The sequence below is a fragment of the Parasteatoda tepidariorum genome, chromosome 1 (genome assembly GCF_043381705.1).
Source record: "Parasteatoda tepidariorum isolate YZ-2023 chromosome 1, CAS_Ptep_4.0, whole genome shotgun sequence".
NCBI lineage: Eukaryota > Metazoa > Arthropoda > Arachnida > Araneae > Theridiidae > Parasteatoda > Parasteatoda tepidariorum.
Window position 1 is genome coordinate 32,153,394 of NC_092204.1, and position 25,363 is coordinate 32,178,756.

Here is a 25,363-nt window from a genome sequence, read left to right on the forward strand (position 1 = left end):
GTGTTTTCGTATTTAAAAATTTATTTTATTTTATTAAACACATTTTTCATTAAAGGAAATATTTTTTTAATTCCTTTATTACTGATTTCTTGGATATAAATGAAATTTTTTAAAACGGAAAACGCATCGGAGTGAAGTGTCAATTTTTTAAAAATTGTTATCATAAAATGTTTATCAGTATTAAAATAATATCTTAAAAACATTGAATTGGGAATTCATTTTTTGTTCCTTAGATTTTAATAAAAAAAATCATGGAGCTTTGATATTCGAAAACACTAAATTACTTGCGACAGCTTCAACCAAACTAGAATTCAGTCTTCGATCTCTAACACGAGAAAAACTTAATAAAGGAATTCAATCCTTCAATTTTTTCCGATTTGTCAGAGTCCCACCCACTCCATTCAATATCACACAAAAGAGGGAGAAGACGGCATTCATTCAATTTCAAAAGCACTCCTCGCGAACAGTAGTGGCGCCATCTATAAACAGCAGTGCAAACTCTAACCATGCTTTGGCTGGAATGTTTGTCCATTCATTCCATCTTCCGAAGTCGGGTTGAGTAGAGGAGCGGAGATCGTGCGGCATCTCCCGTTGTTGTTTAACCCACGTGCTTGCATTCACCTGTGACAGCTGTTTATAAAAACACATATCAAACAGAAATAAAATAGAAATACGAAAATGTTACCGACGAACTTTATTCAGTTTTTAACACTGATATTGACTGTTGCCACTTTAAACTATATAAATTGTTTTAATTTAGAAACCCGTTTACCTGTAATTAAAAAGGGACCTGAAAATTCCTATTTTGGATATTCTGTAGCTCAACATCAAATAATTGATGAAAATGGCCAGAGGACGAGTGTGTAAGTAAAAACAAATTTTAAATATTTATTACATTTTTACGAAATTGAAATTTCATTATCGTTCGCTTTTTAAAATAAATTTTTTTTTTATCGCTTGATATTATATCCTTGCTCATTTCACATTCATTATTTCTCTAACATGAATAATACTATTGCTTTAGATTTTTTTTTGTTAAAGTGTATCATTAATACTTTTTTTTGTTACTAAAAATGAATTTGAAATTCGTTTTGTAATAAAATTATTTATTCTTAAAATGAGAAGCAATATTCCACTTGGAGGAAGTTTTATGATAGTTTTCGTCGCTTCAGCTTCATTCACAATTTATTTTCTATTTCTTGTTGCAACATGTTGTTATAATTTACAGTAAATTTGAAGTAGGTCTTGATATTGGTAAATATTTTAAAACGTAACATCACTGAGCGTACAAGTTTACATTTTTTCCTTTACATATTATAGTTTATTAGATGCTATTGTGACTTATAAAATATGTTATAATATATCTAATCTCTTATACTTTTCGATTTAAAACTTTTTATGCATATTTTTTTAACAAAGGAGTTCCGTTTAAAATATGAAATCTAAAGAGGAATGTTTTAACTCAAGATGCATTACATTACGAATTATTAAAGTAATTGTTCAATAATAGTAGTTCCCCTTAAGTAGTAGTTTCCTTTTAATAGCAGTTCCCCTTAAGTAGTAGTTTCCTTTTAATAGCAGTTCCCCTAAAAAAGAATTATCTTAATATAGAATCACATTTACATATTTTTTTGACTTACTCCCTTTTTTTCTGTGGAATCATCTAGGTTAAAATTAACTTCGACTATTTTTGTTAAAAAAATCAGAATATGTCAGAGTTGTATGCCACTTAAATCCAAAGTCATCCTGTAATTAAATGTTACACAATTGAAAATCTTAACCGAATAAAATGCAACTGAGAATTTAATAGAAGAATTTCGTTTTCAAAAATGATATGAAAAGTGGTTTATCCGTATTGCATTAATTCGGTAGATGTGGGCAATGAGGTTCAATATCCTCAAACAAAAATAATTGATTGAAAATTTAAATAACAATACTTATTCATGTTTTCACGATTGTTTGGAAAATATTTTGATCAAATGCATTTCTTCTACTAATTTCGAATTCAGTTTTCAGTTTGTATCAGGGTTGGGTTTTTGACGTCAAAAAGTGGTTTTTGACATGANTTTTTTTTTTTTTTTTTTTTTTTTTTTTTTTTTTTTGTAATTATACTATTGTTTGTTGCTTTATATTTCAAGATCTGAACACCCAATTCTTAATTCTTTTACCCTGTTCATAAGAGTAAAAAAATTCTTACTTAATACGTATAAATTTCATTGAAATAATGGTTTTAATATTTCGAAATAAACTCTTAAAAGTTTTTTTCGGGTAAAGGGGGAAATAGTTAAAAGTTTTGAACTTAAGTAATTAATGAAGAAGATGATTTCAAGAGAATTTATGAAAAAATGTATTTTGGGACATAATATCATCAGATTTTGTGATAATTGTAAACAGACTTTAAAATTTTGATGGATGAAATATATCGTATTATTAATATTTACTATATTGTTATTTGAAATATGAAATACTATTTTTAATGAATTACCATATTTAATTATATTGTGTATTTAGATTGAAAAATAGAAAAACATTGTCAAAACCTTACGAACCATTAACGTGAACAACGAGTTTAAAAACATTAAAACACATAGAGAGGAATTAGTATACAACTATAATAAACACTTTCAAGTTTCATCAAGAAATCAAGCTGATTTTGGTGTGTTTAATCAAGCCTTCTTCAAAAGTGTTTTATCAGATTATTATAAGGTTATTTTTTCCGCTTAAATATTAATTTGCGAACTGAATGTGTTGAAAGTTTTGAATTCATTTTTTTATATAAATTCTAAATATAGATATTAATGCTGTAATATTGAAAATAATATTGGAAGTAACTAGTACAAAACAAATTTTGGGTGGGGAGTGACAGAAATTGAGTAAAAAATTAAGTGATTTTTTAAAAAAATTTTATTGCAATAATTTTCTAGATGGGAAGAATCAACAGTTGGTAATCTATAATTATTATTATCGATTCAACTGTCTATGAAGAAAGTTTTTTTAGATTAAAAAAAAGTACAAATTAACAATTTGTTTTTGTTATTAAAGATTTACCACATCCTTTAAAATTCATTAAGATAACAGTAGCTTTGAAAATCTATATATAATATATATATATGAGAGTATAAATTAAAAATTCTAAATCTAATTCTAACTCAAAACTTAATTTTGTTAAATTTTAAACCATTTCTATTCAAAACACCAGAATGATGCATTATTCTAATAATCCAAATTCAAAATTTAATATAAATTTTACGCAGAATTTCTACTATGGTTGAAAAATTTATGATTTTTAACGAAGTAATTCATCAGATTTTTCTCAAATGTGAAGAATATTTATATTTTTATATAACCTAAAGCTTTATCATTTAATTTTTTGAAAATCTCAGATTATTCTTCATTAAATATTTTGTTTCATATTCAAGTGACAAGTAATTAAATTTCATAACTTAAATAATAGTTTAATATTGGAAGATTTAGTGATTGAATTTATGCTCCTTTTGGCTGGATGCCTCTGTCCCCAATCTACAAATGCTAATTGTATTTATTTATCTAATAATACTAACAACATTTAAATTTCAATGCATTATGTTGTACAGGGTTGGGTTTTTGACGTCAAAAAGTGGTTTTTGACANCACATGTCAAAAACCTGCCAACCCTGATGTTGTATAGAAATAGAATACAAAATAAAAAAAAATTTGTCAGAAAAATTTTAAAAATTTTATCGATTAAAGAAACTGCTTATAATACGAGTATAAGAAATTTCTTTAAAAGCATTTTCCAAGATATGATAATCGTTACAATTCTAAAATGAAATTTTTTTTCGAACTAAACATGAAGCTTAATAAAGTAATTTTAAAATACTATTATGTGATATTCATAATAATTCCATGTTTATTAAAAAAAATTATAATAAAAGCACAAGTGATGTATTTTCGACAGCAAAAACGGAGTGATAGGCAAACAATTTTTTAATCTCCATTGTTATATTTAGTCACTCTTTGGCCCGTATTATGTAGTGCTGCCTATATAATTCTAATTATATACATTATATAGGTAGCACTGCATAATATGGGGCAAAGAGTGCTTAAATAGTTGCCAATCGCGCCGTTTTTGTTGTTGAAAATGCACAGTATGTGCTCTTATTTTAAATTTTTTTTTTGGGGGGGGGGGGAATAGAGCGTTCGTCTTCCAATGAGGTGACCCGGGTTCAAATCCTAGCGATGGCTGGTCGATACGAATTCCACATCCGGTTCACGCAGACCAAAGTGCTGACGTAAAATATCCTCAGTGGTAGACGGATTATGGGTTAGAGTTCCTTTGCCGTCAGGCTAAACGTGGGAGGTTTTCTCTCAATGTAATTCATCAAAAAGTTTTCCACGAAGACAAATTTCTCCCAATACTTGATCCAAGAGTTCCCTTGTCTTTTGGAATCAGTTCAAAATTACAAGGCTACGGAGTTGAACGTTAGCAGTCGTAAACCCAAAAATTGGGTCGGCTGTTCAACGATGGTTATAAATTATATACATTATCTTTCTTTAAATTAGATGAATTAAATGGTTCGATTTTTAAAAATAATACGCGTAAGATGATTCAATTTTTTATATCGTATCCGTGATAACTTATCGATAAAACATTGAGTACCGTTCTTCTTTTTTTCTTTTTTCATTTAAAGGTAAGAAAAGCTATGTTCATCAAATTCCTGAGGCGTGGTTGTCAGGAAATGGTGCAAAAGGAACAAAGTTCTTCTCTTATTGAGTAAATACAAATTCCAAATGTCGTATCTGCAGAGGTATGTCTCCGCTATCGATCGGGGGCGACTAAGATGATATTACGTGGGAGCACAGGACTGATTAAGTTGGGCGACTTTATTTCAGATAAGGACTTTTACAACAACCTGTCCTACCTTGAAGTCCTGGGGCAATTAGTGTAGTACACTAGGGAACCGATTATCCGGAACGATCGGGACCATCCCTATTCCGGATAACTGATTTTTCCGGTTTTTCTGAATCGCTACAAAAAGCCGTTTTTTTTATTGTTAAACCCAACTAAAAAAAATAATATTTGGAAATAATCTTAAAAGGAAGAAAAAACGATGAAGTAATTCACTAATGATTATTTTCAAAATGATGGTAAGGTAAACATCTTTCAAAAAAGAATGAAAAATCCTAAAATCTTATGAGGAAAAAAAAATTTTGTTTTGTTTTAAATGGCGGGAAAATTTATCGAAATTCGTTCCGGTTTTTTGGTTTTCCGGTTTTCTGACTTCCGGATAACGGGTTCCGTACTGTATATCTTTGAAAACCTTCTTCTTAGGAAAAAATATGTTCAGAAAAGAATAATTTAAAAAGCCATCTCGTATAACAAATATTAAGATATCTTATGTAAATAAGATTCTGAAATTTTAATTGCTATCTCCGAATTAAATTTTTCTAAAAAAATTGTTATTCTCATTTAATTAGGTTTCATTGAATAAAGTTTTGGAAGCATTTAAAATTTTCCAAAATATTAATTAGCTTCTTCCTACTCGAATTGGGAATTATACTTATGAAAGAACATAATTTTTTTCTTCAAATTTTAAAAACGTTTTTTTTTTTTTTTATTCTTCTTTTAATTCAATACTTATTAATAATTGAATAAGATGGTAGAAAGTTTCACTTCTCTGAATTCTTATACCCGTAATGTTAAGAAGATTAATTTTCTTAAGAAAATTTTCTAAAAATTGACTGCTCTCTCAAGCTTGATGTTTCTTAGAAACATGTATATACTCTTTATTAATTAAATAAGATCATTTTAAATATTTTGTTGAGAAATTTTTTGAAAAATATTTATTAGGTTTGGCTTGATAATTTCTGAAAAGACTCCTAAAGAGCTTCACAATTATATCGATAAAAGTTTTTAATAAATATTTGGGTAAACGTTCTATAAAAAGAAAACATTTGACATATACTTGTTAAAAATATCGAAATTCATTTTTATTACAGCAGTAGTTTTAAAAAAAATGTTCCTTTTGTTTTAAAATTTGTAGTTTAAAGAAAAGTCACCTAAACAGGGATGCTACAGGCGACTATAAGTGTGTAAAAAGTGGTAGAAACTCAATTCATTTTTATTTATTCTTTAATAATTCAACCGTAACTACCACTCTGACTTGCATTTCAAATTATTCATATTCAAAAAAAAAAAATTTACTTTCAATAGTGACTGAAAATAATATAAGCTCTAGAAATTGCTAATTTTAAATTTTTTTAATAAGAAAATTTTGAACTTTATTTGTCAGCACTTTTGCATGCATAGTCGCCTGTGGCGACCCTAATTAAAAGCAATATTAACAAGTGACATAAAGAGTTTTTTTTAAAAAATTACGAACATATTTATAATGCAGCTAGAAAAAAATAAAAAAAATTTCTTTAGATTTGTGAAATTGAGTTCTCAAATTTAATATGAAATAAAAAATTATATTTCGTTTTTGGTTGCAAACATGTAGTCCGTTTACATGTTTTCGAACCAGTTTTTTTTTCTAAGCATATAAGTTAACATGTTTCCACTTTCGATGCTTCCGAGAAATTTTGTCTAAACAGAGGCTAATTGTTACGCTTTATGCTAAAGTTTTTACATTATGGAAGATAAAAAAGTAAAAAGGCAAACATGTCGGTTAGTTTACTTTTCATTTATTAAGGTTTACATAGCTGGAAACTTGAATCACAAATGGCATTTTATATGAATTGGTCAACAAAATGACTTTAAAATTAATTAGAATAAGAATAATGAATTAAAGTGAAGAATATTATTACGTACGAAAAAATTTGACCGAAAATCAGAGTAAGATCGCTACTCCGTTTAAGTCAATTTCTACTTTTGTTAAGAAAACTCCTTGTGCACTTTTTTTTCTTCCATACCAAATGTTATGATTTTACTTCAAAAAACATAGTTTTTTTGTTTTAATCGTGGCAGATGGACACTTTATTCTAAAAGTTTATTAAACTGAGAATTTTTTTTATTTGTCTTGTATGAATTGTTGTTTTCCGGTTTAGTCAGAGTGCATAATGTTCCATTTGCAAAGACTCATCTTGTTTTCAGTATTCGAATGTTTTAATGAATTTTTCCCTGGCCCATTCGAACTGTCCGTAACGGTCACCCACCTATTGAAGTAAGCGTTCGTATCCTGCAACTTTATACAGTCAACAGCTGTCAGATGAACGTCTCGAATTTCTTTCACCTGGCAATAATGTTTGTGCCGATCTCAACAGAAGTAGTTTTCGATTGAAGAGTTTATTGGTTGTTCATCTGTAGCTGGCTTCGTTTTATTTTGGAACAACGCTTTTATTTCCTATATAAAAACTTTGCTTACAACGTTGAAACAAGAATCTATTTTGGCTCTCTGAGATTTGTGGATAAACAATTATGTGAGCGAATATATATTATGAAAGGACGGAACTAGATTTATAAGCAACGAAAGGTTTCAATAAAAATAATAATAACAACAATTTTGAAGAGTGAATTTATTATTTTTATAACTCCCGCTCAAGAAAGCTCACTTTAATTAAAAGTTTAAGATGTCGTAAATTAACACAAATTTGAGTTTTTTTTTTTAATTTTTTTTTTAACCTTTTACAACTTTTAAACTTCAGCTGATAGAGAACCTCACTAACATTGAATCCACATCCCAGAAGCATTGAGTTTTTTCAATTTCTAGATTAGCTATCATTTCAAATTATTTTCTCTTTTACTTAGCTTATTTTTCTCAAACAGTAAATAAAACAAATATCCTACTCAGTTCATGAAACAAGTATATTTCATTGTTTTTATTGCGCAACCTTGTTTTCATTGGGCGAAGTATAGCCGAGTATGGCTTTTGCATCCTTAAATTTTATCTTAAATTAATCACTCAGGTGCTAAAACAAATTTCCTACTTAGTTCATGACACAAGTATATTTCATTGTTTTGATTACGCAACCTTGTTTTCATTGGGCGAAGTATAGCCGAGTATGGTTTTTGCATCCTTAAAATTTATCTTAAATGAATCACTCAGGTGCTTATTTATAGTTTATTATTATGTGTGTAACAAGTGATTATTATATCCCAACGACTAATTAAAAATATTCCAGGTGAAGGCTATTTATTTTTGTAAATAAAACCCCCGTTCCCATGATTCAAACGAGCAAAGCCTAGAAAGGTCACACCTTAACGCTACAAAAATATGAAAATCTTAATCTCTGGAAATATTCAAACAAAAATGTCTAAATAAATAACAGAATTCCTCAAAAGAGTCATAAAAATCCAAGTGCGTCAACTAAAAAAAAAAGAGCAAATAATTTGATTGTAGAAATTCAAACATTTCAAGCAGAACTCATTTCAATATTTGCGTTTGGAGTTTCCTTTAAAGAGATTTTCTCGCCAAAAAAGAAACAGTTCAATTCACGAAAGAATGAAAATGCCTCTCAGCTTGTGGTAGTTTCTGAAGTGGTGCAAAAAATAAAGCACGTGCCATGATTTAGTTGCACGACTTATTCACAAAACCTACTCCGCATGGTCACGTCCTGTAGTCCTTTCGTCTATAGAGCCCTCAAGTGGATAGGGGACACTTCTGTGTAAAGAACGTGCCCGGGGTGTCGGGATAGAGGCACTACAAATGCTTTTTATATATCACTTTTGCTTTCTTATCTATGGAGATGCAAAGATACATGTGTAAGCACGTTTTCTGTTTTAAAGCTACACATATATTGTAATTTCGAACACAAGGAATCAATCATGATTGAACTCTTTCAGCAATTGGTACAAATTTTACTACACATTTGGAAATTGCAAAAGTTGATGCCCCATTTGAAAACAAATGAATTAGAACGAAACTTTCATAAAAAATATGATTTATACATGAAATATATGTACTATACATTATGTTTTATACATTTGTACATTATGAATTATAATATGAAAACATGAATCTGTATTTTGCAGTGTCTGTTGGTTGACGGTAGTACAATGATTGAGAATAGAGCGTAAGCCTCCCAATTTTATAATGTACAATGTAATACGTCATTCTTAAAAAAAAATTTTTAAATGTAACATTTTAAATTGAGTAATTCTTTATTGGGAAAAGTTTAATCTAAGTTATGTTTACTGGAATTCAGCGATAGCTGGTTGATACGAATTATGCTTTCGATTTGCACGGTACTGAAATAAAATATCTTCAGTGGGTGACGGATTATGTGTTAGAATTCTCTTGCCATCAAACTAACTGAGAGAGGTTTCCGATATTTTTTTAAAGGATTATACTAAATGTTTTACTGGTAATATAGTCAGTAATGTACAAAACCTGGCAATGCAACCTGGAGTCTTACTCAAGATTCGAATTTGAACCGTTTACTCAACCTCTTAATTTTAATTCCTGCTCAGTAAAAATAAAATCAGTAAGGTTGTCCCATTAACAAAATTCTGAATCTGAGTAAAAACGAACGTTTATAGCATAGTCATAGTAGCTTCAACTAAATCTTTGCTCTAACGTACTACAACTACTAAACACTTAATTAAAAAAGTTCTAAAGCTTCCGTGTCAACTGGCAGCATCTTTAGTGATGAGGATCACCCAAGTTCTTCCATCCAGTAACTTGATAAATTAATAACAACAATAAGAAAAAAACATAAGATTAATCTTTCATAGGTGGCGGCAAGCTCTTTGCCAACGACATATCCAAAAGACGCCGTTGCTACTTTTCAAGTTTCAGAAGATAAGAGGTTTAGTTCATTCATCCTACTTTATTGAACCCCCATCTTCTAAAAGGTAACTGATACCGAAACAAAAATGTCGAGTGGAATAAATTCATGCTTCATGAGCATTGCGGTTGCAGAAAAGTGAGAATTCAAAATGATTATTGTTCGCGAAGTCAAACGATAATAGCAGTTGGTAAAAGAATTTTTTTTAAAACTTCTGCGCGGGAATTTTTCAGATTATTTTGGTGGGTGTTCTTTTCTAAGATAAGAAGGTTGGGGTGAGGTTTTGCCTTTGGAGAATGGATTTGTATATGTAATCGAAAATACCACTTAGAATAATAGTGTTTACCTCAACTTTCACAACATTTCAGACGAGATTATAGTTGCGTGGCTTAACCCTCATGGTAGAAAATCGTTTTATTTTTTGCCAATGAGTTCAACAGTTGTACTACATTGGATTTTGTGGAACATTTCTAGGGGAAGCTTTTTTGCATAATAATAGTTTTATTCGAAATAACGCTCTCTTTTTTTGACACCGTATGCAATCTAGACTATAACTTTCTCCGTTACTGTCTTCACGAATTCTATGAAATTTTTCTATAATATGATTTTTTAACTTTTCAACAACTGCATTTTCAAACTGGTGAAAATTGTGATGAATATTTTCCATTAACAACGAGAAAGAAAATGGCAATTCAATTAAAAAAATATGTAATGTGGAATTAGAATTAATTAGTTTTTTTATAACGAGACGAGAAACTATAATTAAACTTTAATCAGAGAGCACTTTAATCAAATCTAATTACAGCTTTTTTCTTTTCTCAAAATAATTAATTTTTAAGTGTGCCAAAAGGCTTGTTTTCTTCTAACACCAAAAGAAATATTCTAACCTGTTTTGATTATATTAAAATAAATAATTTTCTTCCTTAAATTTTCCAAAAACTCATTTTTATAATAATGAATTGACTAGTTTTTTTCCTTCTAAATATGCATATATGTATGTTTTATTTTTAATTTGAAATTAATTATAAGTTTTTAATTTAATGGTACGATACAACTTTCATTACAATAAATTATATATTATAAATGTAGCCTTTTTGGGTAATAGATTTAAACTTGAATTAATATCTAAACAATCATTAGGATACCGTAGATTAATAAATGCAGGATGTTTCTAATTCATTATAATTCTTGCTGTTTAACATTTTTTTTTAAAATTTATTCTTTTTAGGAGACGAAAAAACCCCATTCAAACTGAACTAACTACAGGTTCTTGACCTGACATTACCAGAATTATTGCATGCTTAGATAATAACATAAGTTAATAACATTAGCCATGATTATTTAGTTTTAGTTTATTAAATTCAATGGAAAAACTTTCACATTAGTAGTTCGTTAAATCAAACTTTTCATCATAAAATCTACCAGAATTCAAAAACAGCTTTGTTAATACCAAGAAAACTACAGTATCTTATTTAAGGAAGCAAACAAAAAAAAAAAAGCATCTAATGTTCTTTCTCTTATCTCTAATTTTATTAGAGGACTACGCTGTTGCCTTATCTCTAGTTTTATTGCTACTCTATTGCTCTTTATTTGCTTCAAAAGAATAAAGGTAAGTTTAATAAATAATGATGGAGAAATATTACATGTTTGTAGCATCCAAGAACTATTCTTTTTATTATACCAAACATTTACCACAATATTTTTTACCTGAAAACAAGGAGGTGTGAACATTTTTATGATATAAGATCAGTGAAAAAAATTTTTTTCTTCTTTTTTTGACTCCATAATAAAGGTAACGTTTTGTTTCTTGGAATAAAAAAAAGAAAGAAATGTAGTTCTGGAGGGGGGAACTAGATTTGAAGGTATGTTCTTCGCAGACCCCTCAAATACCTTTTATTTTCTCCCCGCTCTTAACCTTGATGACCTTTGAAGGTTTGGTTTCCCGCCCACAGTGAGGAAAGCCCCCTGTGTTGTTCCTTACCTGTGAAGCAGGCTGCAATAAAAGGAAAGTTATCTTTTCTTTTCACAAGAAAATTTTTTTTAGAATAAATATGTGATTTTTTTTATAGCTTTTTCTGCTCTGTTATTTTCCCGCCTTTATTTATTTTGCGTCAACTAAAAGTAACCTGCTTACTTAAAATTATGCAAAATAATAGCAATAGAAGAGAAAAGGTTAATAGTAAGCTGTGCAATGTTAAATATTTTCATGTTGGTGTAATCCATAATAGAGTTCATTTGTTCGCAAAATGTAAATATTTTTAATGCTTATAATATTGCAAAATGAGTATTTTGTAAATAAAAAATGATGATCAAGACTTTAATGTAAGATTTTAAAAAAAGAAGTTAAAAAGCAAAAATGAAAAAAGAAAAAAAAAAGAAGTCAGAAATCATTATTATTTTTTATAATATTATTTTTTATAATATTATTTTTTTTATTATCATTTTTTTAGTAATTTTCAGTGCAGTTTCAAAATGATAATTTGCAAGTTTTCTTAAAATTTATAGACTTTAAAAAAAATTGCCCAGCGTTTTAAAATACATAAAGACTTTTAATTTATTATTGAACAAATATGCTCGTAACTCTTTAAGTTTTGATATCATTTAAATTTAGATAGTCTTATAAAAAGAAAAATCACTTCAACAACAGCCCGTTGTAGGCCTGGGGTGGGTAAGTTCCACAATTTAAAGCAAAAGGCACAATGGCGGCAATGTGGTCACCGATGGATAGATGAGCTGATATCTATCGACCTAAAACTAGGTGAAGGCTGCCACTATGTTTTATACAGAAATTGACAATTTCTTAGATTTATATATTTCGTTTGAATTTATAAAGTCGTTTAAATTTATACATATTTATATTTTTAAATTCATAACGATTGAGTTAATTTATATTTATGTTACTTTACATCTGAATCTTTCATTTAATGGAGAAAAAAAATTTAAGGAAAAAATGTTTCACAACTCTAAGATTAAACGTTTATGAAACGCTTATAAGAAAATTGTCATTTTTTGTGACTTTTTTAGTTTAAAAATATGACATTATTTTACTTTTAAATTATTTTTGCATTAATTCATCACATTTCATCTTGTCAGAGAAAAATTTGTTATTCAAATGCTTTCATAGATTATAAAAGTAATCTAGAAGTTGAATATTAAAGCATAAATTCATCTTGATATTTGTTTCTGTTCCTTTTAATTAGACCAATATTCTGTTTCTTTTTTTAAATTAGTTGTTTCAATTTATTTCTAAATATCTATATAGATTGTTGACTGTAGATAGCAAATGCTTGCTTAAAATATCAATGACAAAATTTTGTTAAATAATGCAACTTCTTTTTACTCTTTCTAAATTACTTTAATTCACTTTAATAGCAAAATTTCATTAATTTCTCAAAGCAAATTAAGTCACTCTCTAAAAAAAAAAAAATTTCTGATCCAAGCATGTTTTCTTTTTCTTTTTTTTTTTTTTTTCTGATGAAAATAGTTTTAAGTTTGTAATTGAAGAGATAATATGCTAGACATATTTCAATAACAATCAAGGTTGGAAAAAATGTATGAAATTTTTTTATAACAGTTATTCTGAGTTTATTTTTCAAATGATTATTATTTTGAAACTGCATTTAAAATTAATAAAACAAAAATATTATAAGAAAATAATAATAATTTCTTTCTTCAGTATTCTTTTCTTTCCTTTTTTTACATCTTCTTTTATCTTGCATTTTGCATTGAATAACAACTCAAACAGTTGTTTATAACTTATTAAGATTCATTGTTGTCTTTTATTTTAACTTTTTCACCAAATAATAACTCAAGAATTTGTTTCAAGTGTATTGAAGTTCTTACTTTATATTTTTATCACCAAAAAAATAATTAAATTAGTGCTTTTACTTCTTTTACTTTTTTAAATTAGTGCTTTTACTCCTTACACTAGTTACAAACAGTATTAATAATTAACAATAAAAATACCGTTTAAGAATATTTCCTATACATCAAATCAAAAATCTAAAGAAATTTTTTCCTTCTCTGTGTTTCTTTCAAGAAGGTTTAGTTTGGTATGCATCGAAATTCGAAACAGTATCAAACAAATTGAAAACAAAACATCAACATGAAGTTTTTCGATTGGCAACCCTAAAAGGTGTAGAGGGCTGGGTTATCTTATATTGCTGGGGGGATAGTTTATGAAGGGGGCTTGCGGAGGGAAAAGAAATTGGCCCAACATGCCAATGTACAACGACACCCAACACTTCTAGGTATGTAAATGTTTTTGGCGGGACTGCTCCTGTATTGCCCATAAGAAAAGGAAGCTTTTTCGAGAACAGGTAAAAGTGAATAATTTGTGGCGACAAACGGGCGGCGCCACATGCTGATTAGTTTCGCATTCGCTTTCTTCAGGGATTATGTCTGGAGTTTTATTGGCCTTTTTTGAACACAAGAGTTTATTTCCAGAACTAATTTTTTGTAACGGATTACTAATTTTCTAGAAATATTTTTATTTAAATAACAATTAGATTGATATTTAAAAAAAAATTTTCCGTATCGGTTTACATAAAAAAATTTAAACTTTAATATCAGGATTTATCTAAGTCACAATAAATATGCTTATGGTGTCGACAAAATGCATGCAAAAAATATGTCAATATATGATTTATGTCAATTTTACTTTACTTTCAAGGCGTTCTAGAACGTCATTCTGAAACAAAATGTTCTATATTTTAACACTAGTATTTATTTGTTGAGATGTTTAATCTAAATGATGTTGACAGGGAAAATATAATGTATGAGGAAATATTTCATTTTATCACCGTTCTATATTGCTATTTCCAATAAGGTGTCCCCATTCGAATCCCAACGGTGGTCTGGTTGACACAAATTCTGCTCCCGGTTCGCCGACCACAGTGCTGATATAAAATATCCTCAGTGGTCGAAATATCATGGGTTTGAACCCAACTGCTATCGAGCTAACCGCGGGAAGGTTTCGAGGTTTTCATCAAATAAGGGGTGGTTCCATTTAAAAGTCATCCACGAACGTTAGTTTGTTCCAGTGCTTGATCCAGGAATTCTCTTTTTATTTTTTATTTTATAACCGTCGTTGAACATCCGACCCAATTTCATGGGTTTACGACTATCAATGCTCAACTCCATAGCCTTGTAATTTTGAGCCCAATCAAGAAGACAAGGGAACTCCTGGATCGAGTATTGGGAGAAATTTGCTTTCGTGGAGGACTTTTTGATGGAGCTAACCAGCATTTACGTTACATGAAGAGGAAGACCACGAGAACCTCCCAAGGTCAACTTGACGGCAAGAGGACTCTAACCCATGATCCGTCTGCCACTGAGGATATTTCACGTCAACACTGTGGTCGGTGCAAGTCGGAAACGGAATTCGTATCGACCAGTTGTATTTCAANCTTATATTGCTGGGGGGATAGTTTATGAAGGGGGCTTGCGGAGGGAAAAGAAATTGGCCCAACATGCCAATGTACAACGACACCCAACACTTCTAGGTATGTAAATGTTTTTGGCGGGACTGCTCCTGTATTGCCCATAAGAAAAGGACGCTTTTTCAAGAACAGGTAAAAGTGAATAATTTGTGGCGACAAACGGGCGGCGCCACATGCTGATTAGTTTCGCATTCACTTTCTTCAGGGATTATGTCTGGAGTTTTATTGGCCTTTTTTGAACATAAGAGTTTATTTCCAGAACTAATTTTTTGTAACGGATTACTAATTTTCTAGAAATATTTTTATTTAAATAACAATAAGATTGATATTTAAAAAATTTTTTCCGTATCGGTTTACATAAAAAAAATTAAACTTTAATATCAGGATTTATCTAAGTCACAATAAATATGCTTATGGTGTCGACGAAATGCATGCAAAAAATATGTCAATTTATAATTTATGTAAATTTTACTTTACTTTCAAGGCATTCTAGAACGTTATTCTGAAACAAAATGTTTTATATTTTAATAGTATCTATTTGTTGAGATGTTTCATCTAAATGATGTTGACAGGGGAAATATAATGAATGAGGAAATATTTTATTTTTTCACCATTCTATATCACTATTTCGAATGAGGTGCCCCCCATTTGAATCCCAACCGTGACTGGTTGATACAAATTCTGCTCCTGGTTTGCCGACCACAGTGCTGATATAAAATACCCTCAGTGGTCGACGTATCATGGGTTTGAATCCAACTGCTATCGGGCTAACCACGGGAAGTTTTCGAGGTTTTCATCAAATTTGGGGTGGTTCCATCGAAAAGTCCTCCACGAACGTTAGTTTGTTCCAATGCTTGATCCAGGAGTTCTCTTTTTATTTTTTATTTTATAACCGTCGTTGAACAGCCGACCCAATTTCATGGGCTTACGACTACTAATGTTCAACTCCGTAGCCTTGTAATTTTGAACCCAATCCAGAAGAGTAGGGAACTTCTGGATAGAGTATTGGGAGAAATTTGCTTTCGTGGAGGACTTTTTGATGGAGCTAACCGGAATCTGCGTTACATGGAGAGGAAGACCACGAGAATCTCCCACGGTCAGCCTGACGGAAAGGGGACTCTAACCCATGATCCGTTTGCCACTGAGGATATTTCATGTCAACACTGTGGTCGGTGCAAGCCGGATGCGGAATTCATATTGACTAGGATTCAAACCCTGAAAGGAGAATGCTCTATCACCTGAGCCATCGCGGCTCCCAGGAGTTCTTTTGTCTTCTGGGTTAGATTCAAAAATACAAGGCTACGGGGTTGAGCATTGATATTCGCAATCTCAGAATCGAGCTGGCTGTTCAAACGCCGGTTATAAAACAAAATAATATAGAGGAATTTAAAATGATTTCAATTTCTTTTTGAAAAGGGGAAATTTCTTTCCAAAAGATGGGGAAAGAAAAGCCACTAAACTGCAATTACCGACACTTTTTAAAGGTGAAAAAAAAGGTTTAACGTTTAACTCTACAATGGTGCAATGTTGCGTTATTGATATGACGATTGTGCCGTTTTTGAGTTTATTTTGAATATAGGAATCAAATTGAGGATTAATTTTTTTTTTTATGCAATACGCACCAAAATATCTAGCTGTATTATGTACGTCGGATTAATTTTTTATAACAAAAATATTTTTGCAATTATTTAGAATAAAATATTTTCTATTTAAAATTTCAGAAGAAAAAAAATAAAATTATGACTTGCCACTTGTTTTTAGCTTTATTGAAATTCTCTCTCTCTTTCTTTTTGATTCAAACTATCTGCTACACGTTGAAGTCGTCCGCACGTAGAAATGAAAAGAAAGAGAAAAAAAAAAGGAAGATAAAGATAAGAATATATAATGACTAGATAATTAAACTTTTTGTATTAGTTCGTGTATTACAGAGGTAAATTTTCAGCGTGGGCTCTCGGCAGCGTTGGCGGAGACATTGACACGCTTTTCTCTTATGGAAGTATTTGTTTTGGCGAGTGCCAACTGTAGGTTGAACGCAAACCATTCACAAAAATCTCTTACGAGTCTTCTTAAAATTCGCACTCATTGATAATGATCTATTTCAGGTCAGAATCCCGAGAGAAGGACTCTTTTTGGCGACGTGATATTGAAATCCCATAATGGCCCTGAAAATAAAAAAAAGGAAGCTTTCTATATACATGCTTTCCTTTATTATCTGTGTCTCCGTAGTTTATGGAGATCCTAAAAGCTTTTAGGTACACAGCTGATGCAAGGCAAGAAGCTACTCATGCGTGTCCTCTCTCTAAAACGGGAAACACTTTCCGTGGTACTTTACTTGTCCGTTTTTCGTCATCCGAATTTTATTTTTGAATCCTCCTTCTGTTGGAATTTTTCCGAGCAGAAGATTCGACGACAGTGCTCAATAACATTTCTCATCTTTCCTTTTCTTTTAAAATTATGCTTTTGATTTGTTTTAGTTTGATTCTTTAGAAGAAATGGCACATTATATTGTAGCATTTAACTCTTTGACTGCATTTTTCATTTTAGTTTTAACTAGTGGGCTGCTCCCCCTGCTCGCCAACCCCCGAAAATTATATGGTTTGCTTCGCTCGCTACTAACTTAGGTATAATTCAAATGCACAAAATTCTAAGAATTCAAAGCAATCATTCAAATCCATATAACAACTTTTTCTTTTTTTTTTTTTTTTTAAATTACATCTTTTTAGTAAATACTAAGTCATTAAAATAAATTTGAATTCAAATAAAGACTCATTGACTGAGACTCATTTTTCAATGATTAACTAATAAAAATAATAAACGAAATAAATTCGTGATATAAATCAAAAATCGTCAAATAAATTCGTAATACATAAATTCGTGAAAAAAAAAGCGCTTTCGACAAAATACTAAAATAGAGATCTATCGACAAAGACTACTCACTTCTGCCTAGCTTAATAGTATGAGATTGCTGCAGCTGAATTGTTATTTCAGTTCCCGTTTTTAAAAGCGCTATATGTTGAGCCAGCCCAGCTAGATTTGGCATGTGACATTTTTAGCGGCAATCATTGGTTGATTTTCTAGCGTTGCCATTCGGGGAGTTGTAATGAGGCTTTTTTTTTTGTCGCCGTGTAAGAGAAATATATATATAGATTAGAGAATATTGAGTGTTAAATAAAGAAAACCAAAAATGTATAATAGTGCAAGTAACATTATTAACAGAGAGAGGTAAATGAATGCTTCGGTTCTATAACTCAAGTGCGCTATCAGTGCCGAGACGAAAATAATCTGATGGATTGATGCTATGGTATTTGCAGTAGTATCGAAACGATCATCAATATTCTCTGTTAGCTATATTACTTACGATCTTATACGTTATTTCTCTCCTTCTTCGCTAAGATAGTTCTTGAAATTTTAATCGTAGTAAAAAAGTTGACACAGAATCAGAAGAGCAGCTCCATTTGTGTGTCAGCACTGATGATGGTACTTGAAATAGTACGGAAACGATCATCTATATTCTCTGTTAACTATATTAATTGTGCTCTTACACGTTGTTTCTCTCCTTTATTTAATAATGCAACGTGCAGATAACTTTTCTGAAAAATTTAATAGCAGTAAAAAAGTTTAATTACTGTACAATATGATTATATTATGAGATTTTTTTAAAATCTTTTTTATAACAAAATTAACACATTTTTAAGAAAATTTTATGTACGGTGCAAACGCTGATGATGCACTTTGCTTATTGAAACTGATAAGTGTTTTACTATAGCAATTAAAGTAGAAACTACAAAATTACATATTTTCGTATAAATTTCGAAATAAATAAATGCATTTTCAAAATTTCTTTACTTACTGCCAAAGCTATTAATATAAGGAGATGGGGCATTTAAAGAGAAACACCGACATTTATCATTATGCACAGATTATGCTTAGAGTATCATTTCGCAAGTTTCATTAGTTTTGATATGATATTGTTGACAATTAACTCTCTCTGCAATATTCGAGAAGCGTAGGATTTGTTAAAATTTCCAGCATTTCCATTAATTACATATTGGGATTGTTCTGTGAAATTGATATTAAATAATTTTGTCTGCTATGTTGAGAATCATAGGATTTGTTAAAATTTCAAGAATTCACTTTGCATATTGGGATTGGTCTTTAAAATCGACATTTAATAACTCTCTCTACAATATTCTTAAAGTAAAGGGTATGTTAAAATTTCAAACATTTCCATTACATATTGGGATTGGATTTTAAAATGGACATTAAATAACTTTCTCTACGACATTCGAGACGCATAGGATTTGTTAAAAATTCAAGCATTTCTATTACATTTTGAGATTGGTCTTGAAAATCGGCATTAAATAACTTTCTCACCAATATTCGAAAAGCATAAGGATTTGGTAAAATTTCTAGCACTTCCATTACATATTGGTATCGGTTTTTAAAATCGACATTAAATAACTTTCTCTCCAATATTTGAAAAGCATTAGATTTGTTAACATTTTAAGCATTTCCATTACGTTTTGGGATTAGTCTCTAAAATTAACATTTATTTACTCTTTCAACAATATTCGAGAAGCATAAGATTTGTTAAAATTTTAAGCCTTTGTATTGCATATTGGGATTGAACTTTTAATAGCTCTTTCTATAATATTTGAGAAGCATAGGATTTGATAAAATTTTAAGCCTTTGTATTACATATTGGGATTGAACTTTTAATAGTTCTTTCTATAATATTTGAGAGTCATAAGATTTGTTAAAATTTTAAACCTTTGTATTACATATTGGGATTGAACTTTTAATAGCTCTTTCTATAATATTTGAGAAGCATAGGATTTGATGAAATTTTAAGCCTTTGTATTACATATTGGGATTGAACTTTTAATAGCTCTTTCTGTAATATTTGAGAAGCATAGGATTTGATAAAATTTTAAGCCTTTGTATTACATATTGGGATTGAACTTTTAATAGCTCTTTCTATAATATTTGAGAAGCATAGGATTTTATAAAATTTTAAGCCTTTGTATTACATATTGGGATTGGACTTTTAATAGTTCTTTCTATAATATTTGAGAGTCATAAGATTTGTTAAAATTTTAAGCCTTTGTATTACATATTGGGATTGGACTTTTAATAGCTCTTTCTGTAATATTTGTGTAGCATAGCATTTGATAAAATTTCAAACATTTCCATCATTACATAATGGAATTGGTAAATCGTAAAATTTAAACAAAATATAGCGTGTTTTAACTCAATACCTTCAACACGGAGTTAACCTTACGACAGTTGTTTATCTTTCTTCTTCATTCTTTTTTTTTTCTCCAATTCCTCTCTTGAGATCGAGTTATAGAAATGAATTGCTTTCAGCATTTTTCTTTATTTTTCAAGTGCTCATTTGCAATTTGTTAAAAAATAAGAAATAAGTATTCTTTACAGGAACAAAGTTTCGCACTCACTGTATGATATCTACAGACTGTTTGGCTTAGTGCCTGGCACGCTTTTTAACTCAGTGATGGATTAGAAGTAAGTAGATACGGAGCCGTTTCGTTTGCGCCAACTTGTAATGCCCTGTCAAATTTTATTTGGCGTGAACTTGACTGAGACATTTTTTTTTCCTTCCTTTCTCCCTGATGACTCTAAAATGTAGTACTATTCCATAAGGTACCTGGAAAAACAATTACGAGTTTTGAGAGAATTTTTTTTTTAAAGTCACAGCCTCAAAAATATTAGTCAGACGTGATAAAAAGTAAATGTTGCATTGTCAGTAATGTAAAAATGTTAGTTATGTAAAAATTAATGAAAATAATTTAGTTTTATTTCCATTTTATTTTAGTGTTTATTTTCATTTTCGTTATTAATTTAATAAATACAAAATTATACAAAATTACGTTTTTGAGTGTACAGTAACTCAAAAAACGCAAAAATAAATAAACAATAGTTTTTTTTGTGAAATTGTGACAATGGCGAAATAGGGAGTAATAAGAAGTGTGATTTGGATTAAAATAAAACCTTTAAAATCAAGCATCTTTATATTATTTAAAAAATTTTTAGTTTTGTTCATCAAAATAAATACATATCTAATCACTATTAATGTTATGCTCACACATGCCATTAAAAAACGTAGTTAAAGATTAAAAATAAAATGTAAATATGAGAGATAACATTTCTGAACTGTAACATTTGTTGATATAATATAGTGACAAGGGGTGAATGGAGATATGTTGATGTGTAACAATTTGTGACAAAGGAGATGCCCAAAAATGTGTGACATCATTTATGGGTGGCCCCTAATTATGCATAATTACATGAATGATGTTAAACATTTTGTTGTTAGATTTTGCTTGATAAGCTGCAATTTATTAAAAACTCCTTGTTTTGGTTGCATTGTCTTGGTAACTAGCTTATTGTACGAAGATTTTATGTGATTTTCTTAAAAAAATTTTAATTCTTCTAGAAAATGTGAAGAATACCTTGTAAAGCATATTTTGTAGAAAAGACTTATTATGAACGTTACGTCTCTTTAATATTAAAATNATTGCTTCACTAATATTCTGCATTTTAAAGCGTGAAAATTCAATGCATAAATAAACGCGAAATATAAAAAAAATTCAATGCATTCAATACAAACACTTAAACGTTTTTTTAGACGTTTAGGTAGCTCCCAGTAGAAAAATATCAATTCAACAGCGGCCTTTTAAAGCATTCTCACTTCAATTAATTAATTAATTCCTAATTGAGTTTAAATTAAATATTGTCATGTTTTTAGTGCATGAATCTGTATTGAACAACCTGATAATGCTCACTCTGGTTATTGTTATCTGGTTGCTCACTACGTGCTCTTGCGCGCCGAATCCAATCAATTAAAAATGAAAACTGTTGCCAGCGCGAGAAAAGAAATATCATCCGTTGTATTGATACATACATACGTACGTATTAGCGTTTTATATAATATAGATAGATTTTTTTAGTCTTGTTCATCAAAATAAATGCATATCTAATCACTATTAGTGTTATGCTCACACATGCCATTAAAAAACGTAGTTAAAGATTAAAAATAAAATTTGAATATGAAAGATAAAATTTCTGAACTGTAGCATTTGTTGATATAATATAGTGACAAGGGGTGAATGGAGATATGTTGATGTGTAACAATTTGTGACAAAGGAGATGACCAGAAATGTGTGGCATCATTTATGAGTGGCCCCTAATTATGCATAATTATATGAATGATGTTAAACATTTTGTTAGATTTTGCTTGATAAGCTGTAATTTATTAATAACTCCTTGTTTTGATTGCATTGTCTTGGTAATTTGCTTATTGTACGAAGATTTTATGTGATTTTTTAAAAAAATTTTTTAAATTTTTCTAGAAAATGTGAAGAATACCTTGCAAAACATATTTTGTAGAAAGGACTTATTATGAACGGTACGTCTCTTTAAAATTAAAAATAATTTTTTTTGAAAAAATAAAATGAGGACAATTTATTAATTTATTTCAGCATTTAGAATGTTTCTGCCATTTAAAAAAACTGATAATTACAGTACACTACGATATCTAAATATTTTTATTTCAATTATCGTATTTCTCAAATTTTGTTTTTAATTGTGAATTTTCCTAGATTTTTTACAAATATTTCTTAATTAATTGTAATATTCGTTTTTTTAATATTATTTCCAATCGAGAGACTAAATTTCAATGTTAAATTAGTTAAAATTAGTAATAGTTAATTAATACTAATGGTGTTATTTATTCTTATTTGGGAATTTTCAAATGCAAATTGAAAGTTAAACATTATTTTTCGACGAAAAAGTCGTTTGCTAAAAATGATCATAAAATGAAATTCTTAAGTTATTTTTTTAAAACGATAATGATGTGTGTAAAACGATTTTTTTATTCTTCTTCTGAAATTTATATTAAAATATTTATTTGAGGCACTCCACGGCTCCAAAAATTTCCCGCACATTAAAATGGATTATTTTCTTGATACAGTTTGTATGTACGTACCTAGTTTATTTGAAAAACAAGAATACAAGGAAAGGAGCAAAAATTTTTTTTTTTTGAGTGATGGACCTAGAGCGGATTTTGTCGTATCACGTGTCGCAAATCCCACTCATGTAGTTGATGGTGATGTCATCATCTGCCCCATGTGTTGTCGATCAGAGACACAGATTAAGAGTGGACGGCAAGTTTTTTACATAAGCCGGCGTCTTTGCCGAAACTTTCATGCCTGATACTAATCAAGAAACTCAAAATAAACATTAATCATTAAGACATAAATAATAATCATGCAACAAAAATATCGAAAAAATAATTAACTAATGGACATGTTGGAAAATTCAGATAAACTATTGAGGAAGCACAACTGCTAGAAGATAATGCAAATTACTGAATAGGTAGGACACATGTGAATAATAACTAAATCGGTTAAATGAATTAATATTCAAATAGTTATTTTTAAAACTAATAGGAAGTGAAAAATGTGATAAGCTTTTTAAGAATCTAGATATTAAGAATTTTATTCTTGTTTGCTGTTCATTACTTTTTCCTGTGTGAAGTTCATAATTTTGCCGGAAACTATTTTCCATCGATTGTTAATTTTAGTTGTAAAGTTAGAAATATTGGAAAATGAATTAATTGTTATCCAGAAGTCCTTTTCAAGAAATATTTAGTTTATTATTATTATTCAGATTATTATTAATTTATTTGATAGTTGTTGTCAATCATTCATGAAAAACTGAATTGATGATGGTTTTAAGAACACATTAGTGAGTGAATTATATTTAAAGTTTATACGTTGCTATGTTTTGTGTGAGAGGACATAAAGATTGTACCTTGCTTTTATGGCTTGCCCGAAAGCTTACAATTGACAAAAACTATTAATCGCCATCACTATTTTGAACTATCCAAGCCTTAACGTTGTCACTCTTGAAGCTTTAATATGCAACCAAAAGAGAGTCTTTCTAAGATTTTCCTATATTATTTGCTGTCAACTGCAGTTGGTCTTCTACACATATAACACTCAAAAACTGTCACTTTATTAACTTTATTCACTGAGAACTCCGAAATGTAATGCTTTGGGAAAATGATAGAATATTGTATTGTTAAATAGGATTAAAATCAGATCTTTTCTTCAGAAATGTAAATTTTTTTAATTGACACTAAGAATATATTTTTTATTTGACTCGCTTTAGTACTTCAAAGAAAAAAAAAGTTATTACAGTAAAAGAAGTGAAAAATGAATGTAGGATAAATTTTACAATTCGAATAATAATTTTCAAACCTCTGAAAAGCTGCAATGAGAAAAAAAGTAAACTACCAGAATATGGTAAAATTTGCCGTGTTTAACTCCATGGAAACACCAAAAAGCTCGGTAAATTTTGCGGAAGCACTTTGGTAATGATTTTAGTAAAATTTACTAAGAAATACGATTTTATAATGTGTTATAAAACTTGGTAAACGTGGTAAAATTTGGTAATTTTATCATGATATCTTAGAGCATGGCAAGAAAACCATTTATTCGGTTAAAATTATTTTTCTGTTCTGAATTTTTTACTAAATGTGTGGAAATAAGAACTATAGTTTTAATAATTAGAATTTCCAGTAAACCGTTACCATATGAACGGGAAAATTACCAAATGAATGGCCTAAATACCGTATAATTTAGTATTATTAACTCGAATAATGTTTTATTTATTTATTTATTTTTACTAGAAATGTCACCACCATACGGTATGGTAATTTTACCAGAGTTTTTTTTTCTCCGTGTGAAAAGATATGCTACATCATCGAGAATATAAATGTATAACATTTTCATCCATTGAAGGGTATACTTTTGGCTTGTATCTATTTCATAGTTATTTCAGTAAGATTGTGTTACTAATCCGTGACCCATTTTAATTCGGGATCCAATTTTCGGCCAAATTCCATATTGGAGTTTAGGGTCATTTTAAATTATATTTTGATACACTTCTAAATATACATTTAGGGGTTACTTTTAAATATACATTATTGGGACACACTTCTAAATATTTTTTTAAAAAAAGGGGGTAACGATTTTTTTTTAAAATCAGTGTCATTTGACATGCTTTTTTGCCCCGAGCTTCAATTTTTCGCCCAATAGTTTTTGTGCTGTTTGCTTACCATTTTTAAGAGCCAATTTTCAGTTCTTACATTTATATCAAAAAGAAAAGTAGTATTCAAAAATGAAATCCGTAAG

The 25,363-nt window shown here is 29.4% G+C and overlaps 1 protein-coding gene across 1 annotated transcript in view; it reads left to right on the forward strand.

Moving 5' to 3' along the window:
* Positions 1-550: 550 nt before the first annotated feature.
* The window catches only part of LOC107443562 (integrin alpha-PS1), a gene marked incomplete at its 5' end in the record, with an annotated part of 110,291 nt that continues 85,478 nt past the window's right edge, over positions 551-25,363 (forward strand). The window contains 1 exon segment of the mRNA XM_043041376.2: positions 551-863. Coding sequence (XP_042897310.1) covers positions 679-863 — 185 coding nt within the window.